At 50.9% G+C, this 25457-nt stretch overlaps 9 protein-coding genes across 9 annotated transcripts; 5 read left to right on the plus strand and 4 right to left on the minus strand.

Annotated features, from left to right (window-relative positions):
* Positions 1–731: 731 nt before the first annotated feature.
* On the minus strand, positions 732–4687 carry PV08_07594 (uncharacterized protein; the record flags this gene model as incomplete). Its single annotated transcript, XM_016381923.1, has 6 exons — positions 732–1222; positions 1269–1364; positions 1420–3855; positions 3915–4463; positions 4504–4546; positions 4598–4687. 6 exons carry the CDS (start codon positions 4685–4687, stop codon positions 732–734), a joined length of 3705 nt encoding a protein of 1234 aa, XP_016235025.1.
* Positions 4688–6919: 2232 nt separating this feature from the next.
* PV08_07595 (uncharacterized protein) lies at positions 6920–9814 on the minus strand (the record flags this gene model as incomplete). Its single annotated transcript, XM_016381924.1, has 1 exon — positions 6920–9814. The coding sequence occupies one exon, from the start codon at positions 9812–9814 to the stop codon at positions 6920–6922; it is 2895 nt and encodes a 964-aa protein (XP_016235026.1).
* An 818-nt stretch (positions 9815–10632) lies between these two features.
* On the plus strand, positions 10633–11541 carry PV08_07596 (uncharacterized protein; the record flags this gene model as incomplete). The annotated part of the gene is made up of 2 exons (XM_016381925.1): positions 10633–10999; positions 11093–11541. 2 exons carry the CDS (start codon positions 10633–10635, stop codon positions 11539–11541), a joined length of 816 nt encoding a protein of 271 aa, XP_016235027.1.
* A 545-nt stretch (positions 11542–12086) lies between these two features.
* On the minus strand, positions 12087–13182 carry PV08_07597 (60S acidic ribosomal protein P0; the record flags this gene model as incomplete). The annotated part of the gene is made up of 4 exons (XM_016381926.1): positions 12087–12109; positions 12163–12843; positions 12891–13053; positions 13102–13182. The coding sequence occupies 4 exons, from the start codon at positions 13180–13182 to the stop codon at positions 12087–12089; spliced, it is 948 nt and encodes a 315-aa protein (XP_016235028.1).
* A 1642-nt stretch (positions 13183–14824) lies between these two features.
* On the plus strand, positions 14825–15402 carry PV08_07598 (uncharacterized protein; the record flags this gene model as incomplete). The annotated part of the gene is made up of 2 exons (XM_016381927.1): positions 14825–14846; positions 14939–15402. 2 exons carry the CDS (start codon positions 14825–14827, stop codon positions 15400–15402), a joined length of 486 nt encoding a protein of 161 aa, XP_016235029.1.
* A 1870-nt stretch (positions 15403–17272) lies between these two features.
* On the plus strand, positions 17273–18634 carry PV08_07599 (uncharacterized protein; the record flags this gene model as incomplete). The annotated part of the gene is made up of 7 exons (XM_016381928.1): positions 17273–17369; positions 17480–17541; positions 17600–17865; positions 17913–18017; positions 18086–18151; positions 18206–18311; positions 18362–18634. The coding sequence occupies 7 exons, from the start codon at positions 17273–17275 to the stop codon at positions 18632–18634; spliced, it is 975 nt and encodes a 324-aa protein (XP_016235030.1).
* A 315-nt stretch (positions 18635–18949) lies between these two features.
* PV08_07600 (uncharacterized protein) lies at positions 18950–21332 on the plus strand (the record flags this gene model as incomplete). Its single annotated transcript, XM_016381929.1, has 3 exons — positions 18950–19179; positions 19266–20965; positions 21031–21332. 3 exons carry the CDS (start codon positions 18950–18952, stop codon positions 21330–21332), a joined length of 2232 nt encoding a protein of 743 aa, XP_016235031.1.
* Positions 21333–21419: 87 nt separating this feature from the next.
* PV08_07601 (uncharacterized protein) lies at positions 21420–22751 on the minus strand (the record flags this gene model as incomplete). The annotated part of the gene is made up of 5 exons (XM_016381930.1): positions 21420–21679; positions 21735–21984; positions 22048–22404; positions 22474–22634; positions 22688–22751. The coding sequence occupies 5 exons, from the start codon at positions 22749–22751 to the stop codon at positions 21420–21422; spliced, it is 1092 nt and encodes a 363-aa protein (XP_016235032.1).
* A 768-nt stretch (positions 22752–23519) lies between these two features.
* PV08_07602 (uncharacterized protein) lies at positions 23520–25380 on the plus strand (the record flags this gene model as incomplete). The annotated part of the gene is made up of 6 exons (XM_016381931.1): positions 23520–23762; positions 23817–24337; positions 24395–24668; positions 24749–24912; positions 24971–25048; positions 25107–25380. 6 exons carry the CDS (start codon positions 23520–23522, stop codon positions 25378–25380), a joined length of 1554 nt encoding a protein of 517 aa, XP_016235033.1.
* Positions 25381–25457: the final 77 nt, after the last annotated feature.

Raw genomic sequence — 25457 nt, forward strand, 5'->3', positions numbered from 1 at the left:
CTGCCGTTCCTCTCGATCTCGTCCAGGAGGAATATGAGTTAGATGCGCCAACAATTGTGTTCGCTAGGGAAATCCGCCAGGTCGATGCGTGCGAAGTGTACGGGGTTCACAGTTACGGCTGGGAGGATCATCGACGTGACGGATGATTGGACAGACATGGTACGGAGTACCCCTGCAACAGTACGAAGCCGTTTCAGAGACTGCCGCCTAGATGCGCAGGGCTCACGCCCGGAAGCGCTAATAAACAGGCCCTGATCCAGGTACTTAACTCCAGCTCTTAGCCTAGTGAGCCGCGCCTCTCGAGGTCTATGCGGCCCCGGGTGAGCTCGTTTGGTGGGTAGCACTTATAAGGGAGATGCACCTAAAGCGCCGAGTACGGTAGGTAACTAACAAGACCTACTGGACTTGAGAAATTGGCTCGGTCGGAATTTTTGCACCATCCTCTCGATATTACTCTCTCTACCCAAGTTCCCTACAACTGGCACAGTCTGCTGAACCAATCCCTGCATATTGGAGCTCAGCTCTTCCTGTAGGTAACGACGCCTCAGAACATGATACGTCGCAAACGCCCCTGCCAAAAGACCATCCCTCCCCATGGGTAAACATCCCAGGACGCCTGGCTCAATGAATTCGACGCAAACACAATCATTGATCATGAAGGAGAAATCCTTTGTTACTCCCTCGGTCCCAGCCCAAAATCTTCAAGCATCGCCCAAGAGACGGGTTTGGTTTCAATTTGCAAAAAGCCGGTCGGAGTTCTCAACCATCCACATGACCGCCTCGTTCTTCATCTTAGTGTCACTCAACTCCCGATTGAGACTTTCCGGCCGCATGATGGTAGGTGCAAAGACGACAGCAACGTTCATCGGGGTCATGAGATTTTCTTTCTCTTGCAATACCACTCTGGCAAGGTGTTGAATGAGGTATTCCAACACATCGTAATGCACTCGAGGAAGATCTTCTAGTGCGCGTTGCATTCCTTCGAGTCTGGCATCCTTTTCTGCAATGCTGATCGTATCAAGCAGCTTGTCATAGACGTCATAAGTAATCAAAGGTGTTGGTAGCCGTCTGAAGTATTGCTTCAGGCCCGAAGTCACGGCATGAATATCGAGGTCCGGGTCAGACAGGTCGAAGTCTTTCGAAGGGTTCTCAAACCATTCCTTGACTTGTTGCACTTGAGAGTTTCCACCTGACTTGCGATAGATACCTTCAACATCCATGCCTGTTCCCGTCAGTCAGGATTAGCGTGGCTTGCTGAGATGACGTACCTCTCGACTCTACTTCTTCAATACACCTCCTCACAATTGAGGGAATATCGGTTTTTTCAAACTCGGCCCGCTGCTCGAGGTCAGAGCCGAATAGTTCTGTACAGTGTTAGCATTGGTTGGTGAACCTTGAGACTTAGCAACATCGACATACGTGTAGCAGCGTCAACAAGCAATGAAGGCGTGCTCGTGTTGACCTGTGAAGCATAGAGGCCGTTGGGCTTGGTTGCGGTCTTCTGATTGCCAAAGAAGCCAAAGCCACTTTGCTTTACGGGCTCCGGGTTCGATTTTGGCAGGCTTGAGTATTCTTGACCAAGAGGCTGCGCACCGTAAGCTCCAGTCTCGGCAAACTGCAAATCTCGGCTGTAACTCTGTTGTGTCGACGAGAAAGCGCCCTTCAAGCCTTTAGTCACTCCCTTGGCAACTTTTTGTCCTTTCCTCCAGTCGAACTTTTTGGGTTGTCCTTTCCGGATGTTCACCATCTGTGGACCTTGAAGAACGGTCACCGGCTCTGCTTCACCGGCTTGCAAAGTGGTGGCTGATTCAATAGTGGTCAAGTCGGTTGACGCATTGCGCGGTGTCTCTCGAGAGTCAAAAGACAGGTTCGACTTCTCCTTGTGGTGTGAATAAATACCGAGGCCATTCATGGCAGGCTTAGTCGCTTCGGCTTGTGCGGCTTGAGCGCCCGAGTTCGCTTTATAGAGACCTTGGATTTGATGAACCAGTTGGTTGTTGAGTTCTGCCAACTGTGCATTTTTTGACGATAATTGTTCGAACTCCATGAAACTCTTATCCTTCATCTGCGTTAGATTGGCGATTTCGTCCACCAGATCATTGCGCTTCTGTATTGACTCTTCAATCTGAGGGGCGAAAGAATCTTTCAGCTTCTCTAGAGCTTCCGCAAAGTCACGAAGAACTGCGTTGCTCAATTTGGACAGATCGAATGGTTCGCCACTGCGTTTTGCGACGGCAAGATGTTCGGTTAAGACTTCAAGTTCGCGAACCACAATCTCCTTTTGCGTGTCAAGGACGACAATCGTCGACCTCTTTTCCTTCAATTCGGAATTTACTTGTCTGATATTCGCCGTTGAGTCAAGTTGAGCCTCGAGTTCAGCTATGCGCTTCTCCCGCTCAATCTTCTTTTGTCTCTCGCGGCGGAGCTCGTTCTTGAACCAAGCGAGCTCATCCCGATTCTCAGGTGACGCAGAGGTAGGACTACTGATCTCTTGGCCAATGCCAGGAGGACCAACCGCAGGGGACCTGGGCCATCGGTCGCGAGACAGACGTCCAGTCTTGTCGCTGTAACTGCGACCGTGGCGGACAGAATTCGATACTCTCTTTAGGAAGGACTCATGTGCGTTGGGTTCGTCATTGCCCATGATCCGAGCCATGTCTTCGTCCATAGAGAATTCAACACCGGTAGAATATCTTGGGAGACCAGGTGATTTCTGTCCTTCCAAAGTTCGTGGGTGCTCAGAGTATAACGTGCTGAAAGACTCGTTCCGCGATCGTGAATGATCTGAAGGTGGCAGAGGAGGGGCTCGAGGATCAACGAAGGACTCATTGCCTGCCCGACCAGCACTTGGAAGATCTGTCTGGCTAATGGAATCGTCCGCGGTGTCAAAGATGCTCTTGGAACTAGGAGACCCAATTGGGCCAGAAATGACCTTTCCCCCATTAGCCCTGGCGAGCTCAGCAGGCGGCATTGAAGATCTCGGGACAGGTGATGCCCCATTGACTGTGGCGCTAAGACTCGAAGGTTTGTTCGCGGCAGAGTTCAGCTCTTTTCTCGGTATCGTCTGGGTACGCTTCGCGCTGTCCAAAGAATCGCCGCGCTTGGGCAAATTTTGCAGAAGTGAAGTCGAAGGCAATTGTGCATGCTTGGGCGACTCGTCTGTCATCGCTGGACTCGAGTCATCGGAGACGTTCGGAGTCGCGAGACCCGGGTCGGAGGGTGAGTTCACATCTGCGGGAGCAGGAGGTCTAGACGAGGTGAATTGCTCGATAGGATCCGTAGGTAGGTCTGCACGAGGCGTGGACGCCCCCGACCGTGAGGTAGTAGTCGAGCCGGGCGCCTTTCTTCTTATCGGTGCATCCTGAAGTCTAAATCTCTCGGTGGATGCAGATTCGTTGGTACGAGCAGTCTGCTGCGAGAGGCGAGGAGACTCTTGCGAGCGTCGAGGCGTCTCCGCCAGAACGTAGGATGAAGGACGCTGCGAGCCTGACCTACTTACATCCCCGCCTGAACGACTCTTCTCAGACGGCTCACGTGAAAGCCGTCGTCCTTTCTCTTGGTAGGCGATATGAGGGCTGGATGTGTTCGATTTAGCAACAGTGGGTTGAGCTGTGGGCGCCGATCGACTTGAAAAGTAGTCTTTAGGCCTTTCCTCGACGACACGGGGCGTGATCTGAGTCGACGGCGCAGGGGACTTGTTCGAGGCTGGTGGCGTGGGATCGAAGGCGAGAGGAATCAAGAACTCCTCTCCGCTGCCGCCGCCGCCGCCGCCGCCTCCTCCTGAGAGATCAGACCGCTGCGACATCATAGACTGCCTGTTGTTGCGGAAGGTAGTAGAGGGAAGAGTGAGCATATCTAGCAAAGTGATCAGTCAAGCCATTCACCAGAATTACCGAATCCAATGCGCCACATACCTCGTGGGGGAGTCTGGTCACCCGTGGAAGGTCGCGAGTCAACGTCTCTCTGGAGTTCCCTCATCGTTTTTGCGACTGACGGAATATCTCCAGGCGCTTCAACATATCCTTCAAGGTACGGGGACGATTCCTCCGGCACGTACGCCGTTTTTCTAGCTTCTGGAGGAGGGATCGCGGGGAGCGACTTATCCAAGTGAGCATTGTTTGAGGGTTTGGATCGCTGTGCTGCGCCCTTTGCTGATTTCTTGCGTCTCCTTGCCATCAAGGCCTCATGGCAATCCATGCAAAAGATTCCTTGTGATGTACGCGCGTATCTCAAGTTTTCAATCTTTCTCTTGCAATTTCGACATTTGAAGCAGTTGGCACAAAAGGCTTGATCCCCTGTCAAGATGGCCAAATCCTCAATCTTGTTGCCGCAACTGCTGCAGCTATAGGTACAATTGTTGCAAATCAAAGATCCATCCCCGAGGAGCAAGAGGTTTGCGTCGGAGTCGAGCGCGGTGTTGCAGGTGTTGCAGCGAAAGCAATCGATGTGCCATCTGTTGCCAGCTATTTATCTGTCAGCGCAATGGTATACATACTGGGAGACGGATAATCATGCCTAGCTCGAATGCTTTGCCTTCTTCAAGGATCTGTCCAGGAGAGTCAGTCTTCTCTCATTTTCGGTGGGCGTGGAGTCTTACCAATCCACAGCCTTTACATGGAAACGGAATGTCATCTGAATCCAGAGGTGACTCTGGATACGGCATTGGAGATTCCACTGCTGTGGCCATTTCGTCCTCTTTCCACAATCTGTACTGCACGGTGTACCAGCACTGTTGAGAACATGTGGTTGACTATGTCTCAAACCCAAACAACCCTCGTGTGAGACAAGACAATGTTGTGTATTGACAATCGTTTCTTGGGCGCGGCAGAAATGCACCGGGGTCTAAATCCTGTACAGTTGACGACTAAGCAGCGACTAAGCGGTATGATAACTCTCTTCGAAGACTCAGTCTCTGTGCTGTCCGGCAGCCGAGACTCAAGATGGGAGAATGTGGTGGAGAGGCGGTCGTCGGAAGCCCGAATGGCCCCAAATAGAAGTTGGTAGCAAGGATGGGTCGCTGGAATGGGTCGCTAAAGGACGTCGATGGCAAGATGCGATCGTGAAGCAAGTGATTATGGCCTTGTTAAATAAAGGTCGCAGGATATCAGTTCAGGTGCCCGTATGGGATATAGGGAAGGGTTTCTAAGGCAGGAAATAAAGTTCGTCCAGACAGTTGATGGCTGAGCAACCGCGCCAGGTCAGGTTGTGCAGGGGACGACAGCCGCCAGGCGAGAATTCGTAAACTGCGACTTAGTAGGCCGGCTGTTCCAACTTTGTCTCTGAGAAGGAAGTGAACGCGCATACAATGGAAAGGAAGTTGTTGGTGGTGGTGCTCACTAGGGAGATTTGATGATGGTGCTTCGATGCGCAGAGAATCTCGCCGTCGTCCTCCTCACATAAGGAGAGCCGCCACTAACATGAGGACGGTATAGTTTCTGCAGGTCACTGACGATTTGGAGGACGTGTCCATCAAAAGGGCCGTCCAAGCGCGAAAATCCAGGGTCCATTCAGTGGTGAGCCGTAGACGTTCCATTGGACAAGCCTAGTGGGCGTCTCTCATCAGCCTGAAGGGATACGGAGTACTCGTACGGAGTACCTGAAGGTACCATTACCTCTGCCGCCCTTGGTGTGCAATGGGGGGCCACCGGGGGCTAGCGGGCTAAGAGACCGCCTGGCGCACCAGGCTTACCCTTTGGCACGCCCTGTGCCCTGGCTAAGGGAGGCTACTGAGCCTACTCGTGGGCTAGAGCCTGGGAGTACGGGTGCTGGCTCTGCTGGGCAGCCACTCAGTCGCAGTGCGCGCAACCCACCAACCTCAACTAACCTCAACTAAACATATAACGTTGCTGGTTGGCAAGAAAGGACGGGCTCTAGCCTCTATAATAGTTGCCTACCCAGGTGCCTAACCAGGTGGCCAAGGGTAGCCTCAGCCTAGTGCCTTAGGTTACTTATTAGCACCCACACATGTTGCCTACTTCAACCACTGATCAGTGTCCCCCTTCCCCCTTATTTCGTGATGTGGCTCTTTTGGTCAACCTTGCTGCTCTCATCCTTCTCGATAACATGCCGATAGTAGCATCTCATCTCAAAAAGCAACCCAAGCTGGCGATAGCGTTGACGGAGGCTCGCCAGTTGCTCCTGTTTCGACTCCTTATTGCGTGCAGCACCTCCATTCTCCAGAGTGCGCCATCTGGCCCGGCTCCGTTTTCGTGTCCCGTTACGTGACAGGCCTTGTCTCGTGGCCCGCGACTTCACTTGCCTGTCACAACGTACACGCCAGCCTCGATCTTCCCGAATGCGAGGAAGAGATTATATTGCAGAGAGCATCAATGCCACTTGACAGCTTGTCGTGTCCGTGTCACCCGACGTCTTTCTCGCTGTTGGTTACATTTCCAACCGACCTCCACGTGGCTGTGCGAGCCTGCTTAAGATGAGGCAGATTAACTAAGGCCACTTGCAGGGGCTACCGTTTCATTTGGCCCGTCGATCAGAACACTTTTAAGCACGGCTGCACAAAATTAAGACGAACCCAATTAATACCAACATCAGACTCCGTCGCCCTTTCTCCGATATCACCCATGTTGGTCCTCCGCAGACACACCTGAAACAGAGGAGCTCCGAGCTGTACTCCGTACATATGACGGGCCGTGCCAACGAGTGACATGGCCTTTATTGACGGCAAGGCACACGGAGGAATCACTTTTAGTTTTGCATGAATCGATTGAGCTTTGCAACTCTGTTTTGGAGCCTGGACTCCTTTCTTCTAATGTGGCTCTATCACTTCGAGTCCGAATCCACCCTCTGATCAATAATCAAACCAACTATCCAACCCCGACAAGAATAATTTTCCTTCGTACGACTGATACTAATGATACTGGATCCCCTTCATAATCATAATCATAATAATACAGAGGCTTTTTCATTCCTCGACAGTGGTCCCCAAGACTTCCCAGTTGTCGGATGGCTCGCCAGAAGCTCCAATTGAAGCGGCAGCGCCCATATTGAATTTTGCTGTACTGATTTGTTGTCCATGCACTCCATGCCTTAATGTGGTTCCAAGTGATTTCCAGTCAGCTGACATCTGTAAGCTTGGATCATAAGTCGAGGGCTCCTGTTCCATGTACTCGTAGTCGTCTTCTGGCATGAATGCTCGTCCCGTGCTACTCAAGCTTCCACTGAGCGTTCCCGAAGCACCGGCAACGTAATAGTGGATAAGATTCTTGTCGGATTCCTTGCTGAAATAGTTATAGAATCTTCTCTCTGGTTTGATGATGTGGTGCAAAGCCCTGCAGAAGTCGATGATGTTGCGTCTCATCAGAGATGCATATGTCGAAAGCAAACGCTCTGCGTAGGATGCCAAACGGTCCTCCTGAACGGTATAGAGTGTCTGACCAAGTGCAGTGACTTTAGACAAGAGGAAGACAAGAATGTTGAGTCCAAAGGCCAAGATAAGCGGTAAGCGGGATGAGAATTGAGGTTTGTCAGGACCAAAATCACTTGCAACACTCCTCAGGCTGTTCAGGAGCTGTGTAACGTTGGAATCAGGAGTACTGATTAGATCACTTTTGTTGATGATAGCTTCGACCGATTGCAGTGTATCTAGCACGGCATCGATTGCGGGTAAAGGATGCGGAGTGCTGTTGCAAAGGTTGAGAGCAGTCATGTCAATAGCTGCTAATGCGGACGCCCAACCTGAACCATGATTACTTCTCGCCACAATAAGCGCGCACAAGGTCATTCCTGGATGTGGCTCCGGATATTGGGGGTATTGGTTGAAGAGATCTACAAGTATGATGACCATGGTATGTCTGTTGTAGGCTGGATGATTGAGGTTTCCAATACGCTTTTCTCGGGGTTCTGCGATTTCATCTATGGAAGTCAGGTTGGAAATTAGCAGTTCAAACAACTCATTGAACTGTGATTGGCGAGTGATCAGGACACTTGGGTGGCATTCAATCAGCTTTCTAAGTCTGCGATAGCCCAATGCATCAAGGCTTCCATGGCGAAGGAAGTCCATAGCAGTGGCTAGCGACTTTTTAGCCGATGCGATACTATTGCGTCGAATGGGAGAGCGTTTTGGGGATTGACTCGATGATTTGTGTGACGATCGGCTTGGAGATTTGTCGGGTTGTTTTGATATGATGTTAGTGTTCTCCTTTCCGTCAGGGATGTATCCGACGGGGTTGGTCCTGTCAAGTGTATGTTCTGGCTGCATCTGCATTTCGGGAGTGAAAACTGGGACGGGACGCAGAGGCAGGGTCGAGGCAACAGAAACTTGTTCGGTAAGCACATTTTCCTTGAGGATGTCCTTGTAAGCAGCAGGGGCTGACATGTATTTCTCCTCGACCGCCAATGGGGCTGAACGTTCATCTCGTATTATATTGTCGAGGCCAGGGGGAGGATTGGACTCCTTATCTTCGGCAATAACTGGAGTCTGCCGGCCGTTTCGTTTCCCACTTCCTCCATGCGCGGATGTGGAAAGCTCTTTTGCTTCAGCTCGAATGGTGTCGTGCCGACTGGTGGTCTTACGATGATGACTGGCAGTCGAAGAGACGGAATCCTTGTTAGAGTGTGAGATGGGAGTCTGCCTGCCAGAGGATTTCTCGGTTGTAGTTTTGTCTCGGTGGTCAAGAGCTTTCTTGCTGGGCTCGCCACGAGAAGCAGGCCGTTGAGAGCTGTTCGACACAGGTGCAATGGGTGTAGCAACAATACGACCTCTTCTGACGGGCGCAGACAATAGCGGTCGCGCATCACCCTGTGCATTTTGAGGACTGGTAGGCTTCATATCTTTTGCTGGATCGGATTTGACATCCTTAGATGACTTTTGAGAGTTTTGACGAGAAGCGTGTCGGGAGCTTCCGACCGTGTCTTGGTGAGCAATTTCCTGGCTGTGTTTGTCTTTGGTATGCTCATGAGCAGCCTTGGGAGTGGGCTGTTTTTCGTCAGGAAGATTTATCCCCTCCATAGAGCCAAAGGCCAAATCGTCTTGCTTGACCGACGCCGGTGTATAGCCACGATGTTGGTGCAGGCGTTGTTTCGACTGCGCCTTAATCTGGGCAAGAGCTGAGTCTGGTCTGGGGACTCTAACGGCTTTGGCGGGTTTGTCTGGGTTGTGAGGATCGTCACGGAGTGCAGCTTGAGCATGAGAGTTCAATCCGCCCATGATCATGCGAGCTCCCTGGGCATCGTACTTGGCGAACTCCCAGTACGCCGCACGAGAATTCTCTCTAACTTTGACCTGTCCATCAGTGAGCCCTTGGAAAATAGCCTTTTGAGCAGCATGGCCATCCTTGTCTGCGTCCATTTGTGCCCGATAATTGCTTAGAAGGATTCGCAGCCATTCTGGTGCAAAGGTTCGGGGAGGAATTCGTTTGTCTCTGAAGGCGGCAGTGATATGGTAGAAGAGCCGTGGGCTGTATCCAGCATGCTGGCAAAGAGTGGAAATTGCGTCATTGGCATTTTTCTGATTCACACTCTTGGTCGAGCCGCAGTGAGCGATGAGCGCTGGAAGGAGGATGTCCAGTTGAGGCTGAAGCTGATGCTCAAGGTTGCGTGCAATTTGAGATACGGTACGACAAGCCTGAGAGGACAAAGTGGTACGTTCGGAGGAAACTGCTTCAACAATCGCCGGTAATATGGTCTTGACTCTTTCAGTGAAGTCTTTGGGGAGAGGCACGTTTTCCTTCCGTTTCTCGAAGATGTCGCACAATTGAGAGAGAAGGTCTTGACGCCTTTTCCAAGTTTCTTCCGTCTCAGGAAGAGTGAATTCGTACTGCAAAAGGTTGAGCACATCGACATAAGTTTTGCCGAGCATCTTGGCTCTGGCAGCGACGAAGGAGAAGTAGAGAGTCTTTCCAGTGTTCGCGATCGACTTGTCAAGTTTCTGAGCTGAACCACGAGTATTGTCAGCAATCTATGCCGACTGGTCTCTAAGTAGAATGCTCATTCTCCTGAGAGACTCCATGTCAAGCGAGAGTCAACGGAATATCGCTCAACCGACGACGCGGTTAGGATTGGTAATCGTCGAAGACTGAGGAAATGGACGAAGGATAGCTATTCACCAACGGTAATTTGCAGTGCAGATGTAAGAGTCGTGAGTGCGGTGTTCGAACAACAACACAAAGGCACGTGGTGTAAAATGGACGGAGGCGGGGACGAAAGGTGTAGAAGTTGGGAGAGGCCACATATATGCAGATTGGAGAACGTACCTGATCAGGTCAACTGTTTTCGACTACTCCGACTTCGCGACGATACTTTGGCCCCTCTGCAAGGATGCGCGTGTACATTGAGGCGATGAGTCTGGGCGTGTAAAGGAAGATACGGGACTCTGGTAGGCGAGAAGGCTGTTTGTTTTGAGCACCGGCCACTTTCTTGGCAGTGACGTTCTTTGGCGCCCAATCATGTACGAATGATGTTTGCGGTGGGCAACAACATCGGCTCACGTGCTCTGGGCTTGGACAAGTACCTGGCCTACTTAGTTACGTAAGGCTGCAAGGCGGCCAATATTGAGTACGACGAGGCTCTGACCACATTATGTCCACCCCTCGTCTTTCAATGCGGATAGACTCTGCTTTCAGGCACACCTTGCTACTCTTATCTCAGTTGTGAGTGTGTTTACAGACAACCAGCGAGATGCCAGCGCCGCTTCCCCATCTGCATCCCAAACCACTCCTTCGACTCCATTTGAACGATGTCAGCCATCCAGCCAGCCAAGTCGCGGCTTCCGCTCTCGACAGCGGACTTTATCTCACACGCGCCATTGAGCATGTCCTCGAACACTTGTATTGTGCCCATGGGTCGAGCCAGATCCCCAAGGTTAGGTCCGTCACAGTAGTTCTTCGAGGGATAGGTGGAGTTGCATACACCACTGGGCTTCAGCTGGACGACCTGCACAAGGAAATTCATCTGTCCCTTGACTACGTGCTCGGAGTTCTTGCCAGGAATTCCGCCGGGGTGCGGCATGAGATTGCCGGTGTCATTACACACGAAATGGTGCATTGTAAGAGCTTTCCCGTCGTGGGCATCATCCTATCAGATCCTTGCTTGATATATAATCCACGGTTCACGATTTCAATTTCCTGACGATAAGTAGGCTTTCAGAACAACAGCCGTGGCACAGCTCCCGGAGGTTTAATCGAGGGTGTCGCGGACTTTGTGAGATTAAAGGCTGGTCTTGCGCCGCCACATTGGAATAGATCACCCGAAAACCGAGGAGAGAAGTGGGACGAAGGGTACCAGAAGACCGCGTGGTTCTTGGAATGGTTGGAGGTGGAATATGGACAGGGTACCGTGAGCAGAATGAACGAAACGATGGGCACCGAGAAATACGACGAGAAGAAGTTCTGGCTCAACCTCTTTGGACAGTCAGTTGATAGCTTGTGGAAGACGTACAAGAAGACCTGGAACACCGTTGACGAGGATGCGGCACCTCACATGTCACGAGAGCCCAGCATGGATTCACAAATAGAACTAATCAACTTGGACGAGAAAGAGAAGTTGGAAGCGAGCGAGGACAGTCAAGTTCGAGACTATGTTTCCTAAGTTTCAACATCAGTCGAGGAGACATGTTCTTAATTTTACTACATATGCGAGGTTATCAAGTCACAGACAGCATTGGACGGCATTTACCTTTCGCAACGTGGAGGATGAAGGGTTTCGAGAACAGCGCACGACACGTATCCCGGAGCAATGAACTAGATAGGACAGGTGCAATCCTGCAAGTTACAAGATCAACTGCTTTTGAATCAATCAGCACGTATTTCATACATGAGTCAACGTAAAGGAGTGAGGTGGTTGGGGTCAGTAAAAAATTAGAGTGTTGTTGCGTAGTTTTGTTCTTCAGTGAACAGGTTCTCGGGGTTAAAAATGGATCATCACACCGTCGAGTACAGTAAAGGAGATCAATCATGCTTACCTGATTAAAGACAACACATTGCCATAACCGCAGATTACGTTTGATATCTGGGGCAACAAAAGGTAGGAGTCTGCATTTCATGTCATTGGATCTATGTCGCATGTCTACCATTCGATTTGTCCACGCCATGAATTGCCGTGTGCTATTGGAAAAAATGCTTTTGTGGAGCCATCTAATCGAAGAGACCGCCGAAGCCTGGTAGAGGTTAGCAATCGGTAGAGTACATATATCAACCGAGTTTGACTCACCTTCATCTTCACTTTCTTCCTTCTCCTCTTCCTTCTCTTCTTCCTTGGCAGCAGCAGGAGCGGCAGCGTCAGACGAAGCCGCTGCTGCTGCTGGTGCAGCGGAAGCGTACTTGTCAGGGTTGGCAATGCGGTCCTTGAGCTCTTCGATAGACTCCCAGCTGTAGTCCACCTCAAGAGCAACCGAGATGAGGTTCTTGTAGCCATTGACCAAGCTGTGAACGACAGATGGAAGAGTCGGGTAGTTGGCAGCAAGAGAAATGGTGGTGATGGTTGCGATTGCGGAGGATAGCACCTTGAGCAACTGAGCTTCCTCGATGTCCAAGACCTCTGGGGAGAAAGTCTGTCCCTCCTCGTACACCTGTTGCACCTTCATGCCGTATGTGAAAGGAGAGATGTTCAACATGTTGAGAAGCGTGGCTTCTGAAGCACCAACTTTTGCGCCAGCTTCGACCAACTTGAGATCGGTGGTGATTTCAATGGTACCACGAGCAATCTTGGTAGGGACACCGAGGGCCTGGAAGAAAGAGGTCTTGCCAGGCTCCATACCAGTGTTTCCAGCAGGGACGTAGACGTCGCCAGGAGCTACGGCACCTGCACGGGCAGGGGCGGCAACACGGTTGGAAAGGATCTTGTCACGAGTGGCCTTCAAGTCACCGTTGGTGAAAATGAATCCAACGTTTCCTAACACAGTCAGCAACCTTCGCGATGTGTTACTGTCCTCGACTGACCTTTGACATGTGGCAAAAGACGTTCGTACTCAGGGTTCTCGGTGATGAATCCCTTGAGCGCACGTCGCACCATGGTGTTCTTGCCCATCAAAACCACAGCTTCGCCTCGGAGGGACTGACGGATTTCGTGCATCTGCTGGGATGAGACATTGTCGACGCTGACCTGTGTTCTGCGTCAGTATGAATCTCAAACTCAAGACTTCAGACTGACAATGAAGATGGACTTGTACTCGTCGAGCAAGCCCTTGAGCTTGTCGAAGTAGACAGCCTTGGTTCCAGTTTTGCCCCCCATGACTTCTTAGGGTTGAAGTTAGGATATTTAAGGGCAAATTAATGTGCGACGGTGTTTTGATGTGTTTGTTGAGGTATGCGATGAAGTCCTCTCAACTGCGCTGCGAACCTTGAAACCGTGAAATTTCGTGTGTGATAGACAGCCTTGGCGTGCCCAAAGATTACATAACAATTCCGCTCTAAGCCAAATGTGGCACTAGCCCAGTACTACTGAGATTCCAAGCCAATGTAAGGTGACGAGTGCCGCCGCTTTTGGAGGTGGGAATTTTCTCAAATGCCAACACGCTAACGTGATCACCTACCTACATGAAGCTCCCGCACCCATAGGACTTCATGGGATCAAAACAGTCCCTTTTAGAAACAACCAGGGAATCTTTAAGCACTCGGCAAAAACGGGCATCTTTGACCGTAATATTCCAGCCATGCCGCCTCGAGGACCTGTACAAACGATCCCTACTAAAGGGAGTAAGATCCGTCAGATGTCGTGGTGACGAGGCGGACTATGAGAAGTGTAATGCAACGAGAAGGAGTGATGTTGTCCTTGGTTTAATGGGGGATTTATGTGTACAACTTGTATAAAGCGTTCAAATTTAAAGCTGCACTGTGTTATTTGTGTTGACTATATGAAGTCATTGCGTTGAGAAGCTCACATGTTGATGGCGGAGGACGCGGGTAGAAGACACTGTGATTTCAGTGCCGAATTCAGCACTACTCAGGCTGCTATATTTGGCTCATATACTCCTGTCTAGATGACTGTATATAGCGGCAGGTCGCTCCTTTACTTCTTGTTACCTCTTAATTCTCTCCACACCACTGTAACCACAACTCGTCATTGTTACGTGATCTCGACAACCACATTCACTGAGTGCTGCGGCGGGCCGTGGATTTACCACCTTGCTCTGTGCCACAGGAAGCTGTGGGTTGAGTTCCAAAGCCTTTTGTAACCTGCGAATGGGATACCCCAATTAAAGCTTGAGCCATGATTTCTCGACTGATCCGAGCAAACCAACAGACGCGGTTGATCTACGAGAAGTTCCCAGGAACGCATTCGAAGCCTGGGCACAGGCAGCTGATTTCCAGGGGCTTCCTAAGCCGTCAAAGTCTGTGGATACATTATGGTGCTGTTCCAGAACAAGGGTACAGTATCCCGGACGATTCAAAGGAGTGATCCAGTCGCCTCATCCCAATAGGCATGTACAATAGGCCAAACAATGAGACTAAAGAAGGCGCCCGGAATCCTGAAGTATGGGGACGTTCTTTGGGACGAGGGTGATGCGGCTCAATGCTCAACCCCTAGCTCACAAGCCCACAACAGTTTGGTCATTGGCGTGCGGATTTGGGAGATACTTGCTCTCATCAACACAGGCCATGTCCAAGTGATCGAAAAGACTTTTCGGCATTCAGTCGGCTGCTGGTTAGGCTATCAGATTACCAACACCTCAACAAGGCATCCTGCTGGTGGTTGGCAACGCCATATTTGATAGGGGACCTCTTTGTCCTATGGCACTGTCGTCATTGTCGTGGTCGTTTTCAGCTTTGCAGTCAGTCTTAGAACTGTCTTCAACTTTTCCCCATGCTAGGCGGACCAGTACCTTTGGGTCGCACGGCTCGCACCACCATCTTGTCAACGGTTTTGATCTCACATGACGGCAATTTTCTCCAGGGGTGAGTGCCTCGCGTCCTCGAAGGTGGTCGTGCTCAATGGGGCTATCCTCCGCGATTCCCATCTGTGTGTATCAGCTAACAATAATTCATAGCTTCGGTCATGTATCATTTCCTGGGCCCGTTCAGCTGTGACTACGTCCTCTTCCAACTGGTTGCTATCACATATCCGAACTTCGTGAATGAGAAGTGGCACAGATTCCTGGCCTTCGAGGCCTTCAATCTACTCGCCGCCCCATTCAATCTTTGCAACCGGTTCCCTCCAGGAATTTCCAAGACTGCCTTACTCTTCTCAGTGACGCTGGGCCTGGCTTTTTTTATGACACTACTTGTAGCTCCGTCTGCCAAAGCTTCGGCACAAATGGTCTTTGTGAAATACTACAACGCGTCAGACTGGTCGGACGGTGTTGCCTCCTTCATCGCAATCAACATGATCACCTGGAGCTTCTCCTGCCTCGACGCTACCACCCATCTTGCGGAGGAAATCCCCCACCCCGTGCATCAACATCCCAAAGCACTCCTCGTAACGTCATCATTACCGTCTTCACTTCTCTCCTGACCGTCCTGACCATCTTCTTCACCGCCACAAATCTCGCCAACGAGACGTCTGTCCTCATAGTTCTCTTCACCATCTACCACGAAGACTCCGACTGTGCGATTGCTTTGGGCAGTTTCTTACTGCTTCCTACCTGGTTGCTGGTCGTCGGAGGCCCCACGTGGGCCGCTCGGATCGCCGGGTCCTGTGTTGCGACAATGAATTGCCTTTCTCTTCACATATAGGTTCCATCGCGCCAGCACCTTTTAAGGCTCCCGTGTGAGCGCACCTCTGGTCCGTTACCTGGTCGGCATCTGCGGTATCCTGTACCTTGCATCTTCGACGGTCTTCAACTCTTTCATCTTGGGCGGCCTCATTCTCCAGCAACTGACCTATTCTGTCCCCGTCCCACTTCTACTCGTCAGCCCCAGTTCGAGGTTCCCACACGGTTCGAGGTTCCCACACGGTTTTTTCTGGCATGCAAGACTAGGCCCGGTGGCTGTCCCAAAGTATTGGAACGAGGACAACTGTGAGGACCATGCCGCTCTTACAGCCATAACTGCCGCGAATATTGAGCCTGAAGCCAGTCAATGTAGGTAATAGAGATCCCATGACTTCGTATATGAGGTGACGCCGCGAGGAGGCAATCCGACTTCAACACCTCAGGAGTCCTCATAAGAGGCTCTGCTAATCAGCCCGGCCCGTTTGGAACACTAGCAAACGTCCGTGCCCTCCGTGCCCTCCGTGCTGCCCTTTTCCTCATTCCCAGACTCAAAGAGGGCACGTAGATCCTTTTGCGAAACTGATTCGACATCCAGCGGCGGTGCGGGCTCACGGAGAAAAGTTTGCTCATTTCCTTGCCTTTTTCCATACCGTCGTCCATAATTTCTGGACGAGTAGAGCGTGAAGAAGGGCACAGACCGGCTGTTTACGTGGAGTATTGTGTCATCACGACGGTAGGGAATACAGAAAAGTAAGGATGAGAGTTGATCCGACGAGAATCCTGGTAGTGGTAAGAATGGATACTACCTGGCCTCTCCTGGCAGCGTTGCGTGGCAAGACTTGTATGCAGGAATGGCAGCCGCCCTGGTGAAGCGAGGCATCATCTCAGACGCAACGGTCCAGACAGCGTCAGATGAGACAATGACAGATATGGGTGCAGCTCTTGGTTGCCCCAAGGAGCTCGTACCTCTGCAACTTGGCGGATTGTGCACCTTCACTGCTAGGAGTGGTGAGAAGATCGGATAGATTCCATAGTTCCCATCAACACATATACTCGAGACAGCTCACAAGGAGGTTGCGCTGATTTTAGAGAACCTCAATAAAAGCCGACGACAGCGATAGGAGTATGGATAAAATAAGGCATTCATGAAGACAGCATGTGTCTTCGAATCGCCGGTATTGCAATGCAATCGATGCAACGAACCTGTTCATATACTCGAGGGCTAGTCCGCCCAACCCGCCTTGGGTAATGGCTGATACGGGCGTCCACCAAGGGCTAAGAGATTGCGGATAGAGTATACAGATGGCTGGAACGATTAGGCGACACTTATGGTTCCAGAAGAGTCGTAGTAGATTGTTCACAATGTTTGTCACAACATCGCTATGATATCTCGTCAGTTGAAGATACGGAGTTCCGCGAGCAGGGGTCGCTAAAGGTTTGCGCGCTGCGGACCCATGGCGGCGGTCCAATCGCCCAAGACAATGATAACGACGGTCTCGGTGCCAGAAGCGCGAAGTGCTCTAGGACAGGCACGAGCCATTCATGGAAATGGTATCACCCTGTATGCTTGGGAATCTAGTGTGAGTTCCTTTGTCGGTGTATACCAGGCACTACAACCGGATCACTACAGCCATTGCCCACTGAAAGCGCCGGCGTAACCTCAAGTGCACCATGAAGACTCTTCCCGCAGGTATCTATACTGCTGTACCGACATTTTTCCTTGACAACGAAGATATTGACGTTGAGACTTTTCGAAGACATCTTCGATGTAAGTCTCTCCAGCAGAGCAGAGCTTGCTCAGGCACAAGGGTCATGACCTGTTGATCAAACGCAATCGACAAAAAACCCCAAAGACTGAGTTTGCTGATTGGCTTCCAGATGTCTCAAAGGCTGGCAGCGTTCCGGTCATTTCAGGAACCATGGGCGAGGCATGTCATCTGGTAGGTGGTGTCCCGGCCTCGGCATAAAGCAACCAATTGACATGATGATTGCTTGCAGTCTCCCAGTGAACGCACGCTGTTGGTGACGATAACTCGCGAAGTTCTTGATATGTCGCCAGCAACTGAGGATATCCCAGTCATCACGGGTGTAGGGTCGAGCTCAACGCGAGAATCCATTGAACTGGCGAAATCTGCGGCTCTGGCTGGCGCAGACTTCGTGATGCTCATTCCGCCAGGCTATTATGCCGGTGCACTGAAGGCAGACAACATGGCTGCTGTGAAGCAGTACATAATAGATGTGAGCGAGGCATCTCCTGTTCCACTGTGAGTATGTAAAAGTACATCCGTCAGCTTTCACTAAGCGTCTCCAGGATCGTATACAATTTCCCTGCAGTATCCTCTGGCATTGATATGGACTCCGATTTTGTCATCGACATGGTCAAAAAAGCACCCAATGTGTGTGGCATGAAGTTCACGTAAGCACTTGCGTGCTCTGAAACTTGGTTAATCTTAGCTCTGACTTCCTCCCTTTACTCCATAACAGCTGCGCAAATGTTGGCAAAATAGGGAGAATCACATCGACTCTGCGCGATACCAGATTCCAGGCCTTGTATCCCAGACGATACCACCAGGCAACCCAAGATGGCACAAAGACAGGCACGAGTACTGTTCCTTATTTTCATGCAATTGACGGCTTCATCGATATCCTCCTGCCGAGCATGGCTGTGCATTCCTCGGGTGCGATCACGGCCATTTCTAATTTTGTACCGGTGAGTCGCCTTTACACCAGATTGACCAGTGGCTTAGACTTTGGGGACAGAAATCATGCGTCAAGCTGTGGCAGCTCTGTGAAAAGGCCCCTACCTCCCCTGAAGCATACGCTGAAGCACAGCGGCTGCAGGAGTTGATCACTAACGCTGACGGTGGTGTTCAGCGAGTCGGTGTCTCCGGCATGAAAGCGATATTAGAGAAACAATTTGGATACGGTGGACGTCCGAGAAGGCCACTGCTTCCCATGAGGGATGAACTGTTGAATGCTCTACTGAAAGATGATTGGCTTCAGAGGCTGCTGCGATATGAGGCTAGTATATAGAATAAGATTAATTAGTTGACAATCACTCATTTCATGCATCTGAGTTCAAGACACACACACATTGAGGTAGTACGAGTAGGATTGAGATGTCTTGAAAGATTTGAAGCCTGGACGCAGTATATCTGCACGTGATGACGTAACGCGTCGCTTATCGCTCCCAGCGCACTTCTGCCCGCCTTCTTTCCTATGTTCTTTCCCCAAGAACACACCAGGACACTGACACAGCCTGTCTTTTGCAAGTCGAGAATCATGTCATCCAGGGCGAAGTCAACTTGGGATGTGTGAACTGGTAAGACGTGAGCCAGATCTCATAGCATGACCGACGGTCGTAATCACGATGATGGAGATGCTGGAAGGCCCTATCGGTCTCGCAAGAACAGACCGTGCGACGCATGTCGGCGCAGAAAAGTACTCTGTGATCAGCCTAACGGCGCTCCCTGCGTCCGCTGCATTCGGCTGAATCAAGAATGCACCTTCAACGAAGGTCCGAGGAAAAGGCTTCGTTCGCCTGATGGGCATCGTGAGCCGATCCACAATCAAGAAAGGTATGGCTGTGCATGCGATAATACATCCTGTTGCGGCATCCTTACGAATATAGGCAATGGCCCGATGACACTTCCTTTACTTTCAGTCCGGGTGCGTTTACTAGGCCAATGCCTGATTTCGCTTCATTTGAGAATGGTCTCATCTCCCCCTTGGCCTACATCTCTGAGGAGGCTGTCCATCTAGACCACACAACATTGGCAGAGAGATTCCCAGCCGTAATTGGAGCAGAGCAGACTTCGAGAGGTGTATCTGGTGCTTTGGCTGCCTTTGAGGGGGATCAAAGAAGCCAGATACAAACTTTGAACGCGCAGCAGGATCACTTGAACGACGCGGAAAAGCCGCACAGCCTGCGGACCGGACAACAAGTTGACTTCGAACACCAAACATCGCTTGAGTCATTTCCAGACGCATTCAGCTTCTACATCGGTCCCACGGGGACTTCAGATATATATTTACTTCGTCGACAGACGTTCCGCGATAGCAGCTTGTCCGCAAGCGTCGCTAGTGGGCTGAAGTTTCAGTTGACCGCGAAGCCAGACCGCCGTTCGGACCTGTCTGATGAAAGCCCTCTGGTTGGGGATTTTGAGGGCTTGGGTCCTTTACCGCCAACCATTTTCGGCGTCACCGATAAAAGCTTGGTGGCCAATGCGGAACCTCGAGAGAGTCCAGAGGTAATTGAACAAGCGTGGTCGGACTTTTGGGCTTTGGTCGAACCTGATGTGGCGATGCGCCTTGTTCGCCTTTATCTTCGGTTCATCGAGCCGCAGTTCCCAATCCTCTCTATCGACCAGATTCCTGAAAGTCCAGAGTCCTTGCAATCTATGAACTTGGCATTGCTTGCGGGTATGTGTGCAACTGCGCTACCATTTGCACTGTATGATGATTCCCTCTACCGGTTGCAGCCCAGGCCACCGTCAAGTCAACAGTTGTATCGGATTTGCTGGTTAGTTCTGTGGCAGGATTTCCATGCCCCAACCCTAGTTACCATCCAGAGCTGTCTCATATTCCAACATCGACTGCCCACCAACCCGGTTTTGTCAGATACTGCTTTTAAGTGGACCTTGATGGGCTCAGCGGTCGCCGCGGCTCACACGGTAGGCTTGCATCGAGATCCTTCGGAGTGGCATTTGATCCCGCCAAACGAGTGTAAACTCCGCCGGAGACTCTGGTGGGCGTTAGTCGCAATGGAGAAATGGCATGCGCTTGCCAGAGGTATGCCCAGCCACATAAGAGACGATGAGAGCGACGTGCAGCCTTTGCAAGTACAAGACTTACCAGGCAGGCCCGATTCGACGGAAGGCCAACTGCATTTCCTTTACCTCGTCACTTTGACGACCCTTCTCTCCGTGATTCAGAACACTTTCTACACTGTCCGCGCCATTAAAACAACAGCTAATGACTTGCACGCCAGCCTTGAATTAGGCAGAGCCATTCGCATAAGGCTGCAAGAGTGGAAAGATGGTCTCCCAGACAACCTGAAATTTCGTCGACGCGAAGTCGAGCTCGGTTCGCGACAAGGGCCTACGTCAGAGTATATGGCGAGACGTCTTGACCCGACTGGCTCGCTCCATCTGTCGTACATTACGGTACACATGACCCTCTTTCGAGCTTTGCTTCGACCACTTGATCTTTGGACAAACATCGCGAAGTATGACACGGCAAAAGCTCGGTCAATGTATGACATTGCTTTAGCAATCGTACGAGGTGCGCTGCTCTGTGTCAGGGAACTTGTTGAGTTCATGGAAGACCTGACCAATTCTCATTGGAACGCCTTCTGGCATAGCTGTAAGAGTGGAATTTGCATTAAAATCACCATATTCTAACCAATCGATGCTGACCAGAGTGCTTAGGGAGCCGACCGAATTTCGCGATGGCTGGAACGTTCATGGTGCATCTACTTCAAATCATAACCCCAGACGTTGATGTGGCTTGTCCCTCTTTATCAGATCAACCGGGGCCTGGGCTCCAGGGCCTATCTTTCAGAGACGAACATAACGAACTCCAAATACTCATTCAGCGATGGAGATGGGCAAATCGCAGTTGTACAAACAACGCTGCAGGTGCAAGAGGCCTGACAAATCTTGGTCTCTTCAAAGTCGAGACGTTCTTGATTTCACTTGGTATTAACTTGCTCCCGGTAGAAGCAGACTAAGACATGCTGGAACGACAATCATACAAAAACTTCGTTCCATTGACTCCATGGAAAGAAGGTACATTGTATTCATTAACGGCGCCTTTGCTAGCAAAGATTGAGCATTACTCGTGCCTCGTCCTTTTGGCATTCACCATCATCCTCTTCGATTTTGCTCGGGATTGGAACATTTGCCAATGGAGTCAATCTAAAAGCGTGGCGACGATCACCAGCAGCATAATCCAGCGTTTGAGAATGTTGAGTAATTCGCTGATCCCAAACCACAACGGTTCCAGGCTCATATCTCACTCTGCAGGAGAAGTCTTGACCACGATTGATATGATCGAAAAGGAACTTGAGCATGTAATCTATACCGTGGCAATCAGCTATTCGACCTCCAGCGCAATCTGACGCAGTACTTACCTGATTCCTCCTCATCCCATCCGACAATACTTTGCGTATAGGATGAATTGACGAAGAGTCCCTTTTGTTTGGTAACGGGATGGATGGTGACGACAGGATGGATACTACGAGTGATCGGTCGTCTTAAGACAGAGTTGTTTCCGTTGTCGCGGATTTCTCGCATTATAGGGTTTGCAGTCGTATGCACAGCCATGAGACCTTCCAGTCGCTTTCGGAACGAAGGCGAGAGTCGCTCAAATGCTCTTCCCGTCTACAGGTGAGCCAGGTTAGTGATCAAGGGGAACGATATGCTGACAATTGTTGTCTGACTTACGTTGGAAATGATTGTATCTCCTCCGCTACCATCTGGCGACTCTAACATGCAGAAGAATGTAAGACCAGGAGGTTGACGCTCTGGAGACTGGTCAACGTGGAACTGAATCGGGCTCTTCCTGGCCCATGATTTCCGGATCCGTAGATCGTCTTTGGAATCATAGACGATCACAAATTCCACCGGTCCATCCTGGGGATGTGGCATCCACCCGTGTTTGTGCAAGGGCCCGAAGTGTGAGGCGATCTTCGCTTGCTCCCCGAAACCGGCATCCGTATAGGTCTGGTCCCGGAATACGACGCACCCTCGTTGAGCCGTCAGGAGCGCCAGTTCGTCCAGGCCCTCGGTGGTCAGCTCGGTCTTGAAGGGCAAGACAAGTCAGTCTATGTCTTCCACGGATGGTATCATCCATACAGCCGGAATCCATACCAGTTGGACGCCCAGTAATTCGGTGCCACAATGCGGACTCAGTTCGGTAATACTGGTCGCGTTCTGCAACAAATTTGGCATTTTCGGGTCGGCACGGTGACCAGGGTCAACGTGCTCAAAGGGACCGACCTCTTCCACCTTCTCCAGAGGATCATAGTGTGCTGTCAAACAAGAATGTCAACAGGACGTAGGTGCAGTCTTGAAGTGAACATACGCAGGTATTTTGGATACAGTGGCTCTTTTGACTGGGCCTTGAGTTCCCCCAGGGGTGCAATCATGGTGACGGCTATGATATAACAAGTAGGACCACAAGACTGATTCGAGGGCCGTGGTACTGGGCGTGGCTACGAGTACTTCCTGAAAGGATGTCGTCCTGATTTATTGTCGTGGAAAGACTGGATGGAATTCCTTGAATACTGCACAGTTCGAGAATGGCAATTTATCTAACCATCCTCTGCCCTAGCGTGCGCGTTGCAATGTATGATTTGGATCTTCGCGCCCCGACTATTGCTGGGGCGGCGCGACAAGTGTGGCCATAGCCCCGGTCGACGAAGAATCACAGCAAACACTATCTCAGACCCTCGTTGGGCGTCAATCCTCTGAAATGGGAGCGGATCTTATCGCGGCGAACGCCAGCCATTTCAGGGATCAAATGACCTACGGACATACATGTTCGCCGCTCTCTAGATTGAGTTGCGCGCTTTCTTGGGCGCCCCTAGGCCCAAAATACGCCTTTTGGGTATCGTCCCTGAGGTCTGCGCGCAACTGTTGCAGCTAAAATGCACTATCAGTGGAGACAGGATATGCTGCCGTGCGGATCGCATTGGACATTGGCACGGGCGTCCAATCATATACTGGGAATTGCTCAACCCCTTTGCGCTTGTCAATTATCTACACTTGGAGGACTGGGCGTTATTCGCCTGCTACACCTCTAAACCAGCCGTTTGCGACCTGGGATATAACTTTGAACATGTCGCAACGGGATGGGAGGGAAGCCTCTACCCGATAACATCTCTCCTTCATTCTCCTTACCTTGAAGCGTCCCCATGGCCGCCGAGAAAGATCCCCATATGACCGCGGAGGATGTCATTGAACCGTCTGCTGAACGCGGTTCTATTGAAATTGCAGCCGAGGCAGCAGTGAAGGCAGTCAAAGCAGGACGTGCGAAAGATGTCGACATTGCTGCTCAGATCATTGCAGAGTATGGTCCTGAAATGGGAAGTCAGGGTTGGTCGCCCGAAGAAGAGAAGAAATTGATGCGAAAGGTTGACTGGAGGCTGATTCCAATTGTGAGACTCCATGTGAAGCATCTCTATGCCTGCGACTGATGACGATATCAACAGCTCTTTGTGTGCGCAACGCTCTCTGGCCTGGACAAAACAGCCATCTCTGGAGCGGCTATCTATGGTCTAAAGGAGGACCTCAACCTACACGGCCAAGATTATTCCTGGTGTGGCTCGGCCCCGTTCTTCGGCGGTTTGGCATTCATGGGACCAGCAGCCTACTGCCTACAGAGACTACCGGCAGTGAAGTTCTTCGCGTTCAATGTTTTCATGTGGGGAGTCACAGCAAGCTGCATGGCGGCAACGACAAGTTTCGGAGGGCTCTTCGTCTGCAGGTTCCTCTTAGGAGGCTTCGAGGCCCTCCTCATTCCGGCAGTTACCCTGGTCGTCGCCATGTGGTATAAACCCGAGGAGCAACCCAAGAGGAACAGTATTATTCTCAACGTCATTGCACCAATCTTGAACGGCTTCATCTCGTGGCTGGTGGGCTATTATAAAGGTCCTTTTGAGCCCTGGAAGATCATCTTTCTAGTTTTGGGGATCTTTACCCTCTTGTGGTCTTTTGTCGTCTACTTCTTCTTGTACGTGTTTCGGCAAGCACCATCCCCGATTTCGCTTCAAAACTGACTGGTTAACAGGCCAAATAACCCGTTGGATGCTGACTGGCTCTCTGGGAGAGAAAAGTACATCATCATCCAGCGCAAAGCTTCTGACAATACTGGGGTTGAGTCAAAAGTGTTCAAGAAAGAGCAGGTTTTCGAAGCTGTCATGGACATTCGCACTTGGCTGATCTGGTTCGCTATTGTCGCACTGCAAGTCCCCAACGGCGGCCTCACCACGTTCAACACCCTGATCATCTCGGGATTGGGATTCGACTCTTTGCACACTTCGCTCCTGGCCATGCCTCCTGGTGTAAGTTGTACTCCCGCCTGTCTTCCTCGACCGAATAGCCTGGCTCAGTGACAAAAATTGCTAACATGTTACCTTTATAGGCCATGTCGACTTTGTCAGGTATCGCCTTGTCTTTCCTGGCTGCGACAACCAGGAAATGGCGTACCGCCATCATTGCTGTCTCGATCCTTTTGCCCCTGCTCGGGGCCGTTCTATGTTACTCACTCCCCAGGACGAACTTGGCCGGACAACTTGTTGGACTATAGTATGTGGTACCCAATTGCTTTTCTTCTCGAGTACGTTGCTGACGTTGGGTGGTGCAGTATCCTCTACACCTATTGGGCGCCATACGTGACGCTTGTGTCTGTGTACCAGGCCAACATTGCAGGACATACCAAGAAGTGAGCATCCTACACCATATTGCTGTGATTAGGAATCAAAATCTAACTTTTCAACAAGAACTGTTCTGTATGCCTTCTATTATGTGGCTTGGGCGACAGGTAATATCATCGGCCCCCAGACCTTTCGCGCAGAGCAGGCTCCGGCGTATACCGGAGGCACGGTGGCTATGATTGTTTGCTACGTGGTTGCCATTGTGTTGATCGTGCTCTATGGCTATCTGTGCCACAGGAGCAATCTTTCTCGGAAGGAGGATATCGATCTCGCTATGGGAGATCAAGATTGGCTTGATAAGACAGACGGGGAATTGAAAGGATTCAAGTATACCACTTGAGGTAGAGGTCATAACTGCAATATCAAAAGAATGCTGGATGGCGGAGATTGCGTGGGGCGGTTCTACGTTGTGCCGTA

Source organism: Exophiala spinifera, assembly GCF_000836115.1.
Source record: "Exophiala spinifera strain CBS 89968 unplaced genomic scaffold supercont1.5, whole genome shotgun sequence".
In the NCBI taxonomy this organism is placed as follows: Eukaryota; Fungi; Ascomycota; class Eurotiomycetes; order Chaetothyriales; family Herpotrichiellaceae; genus Exophiala; species Exophiala spinifera.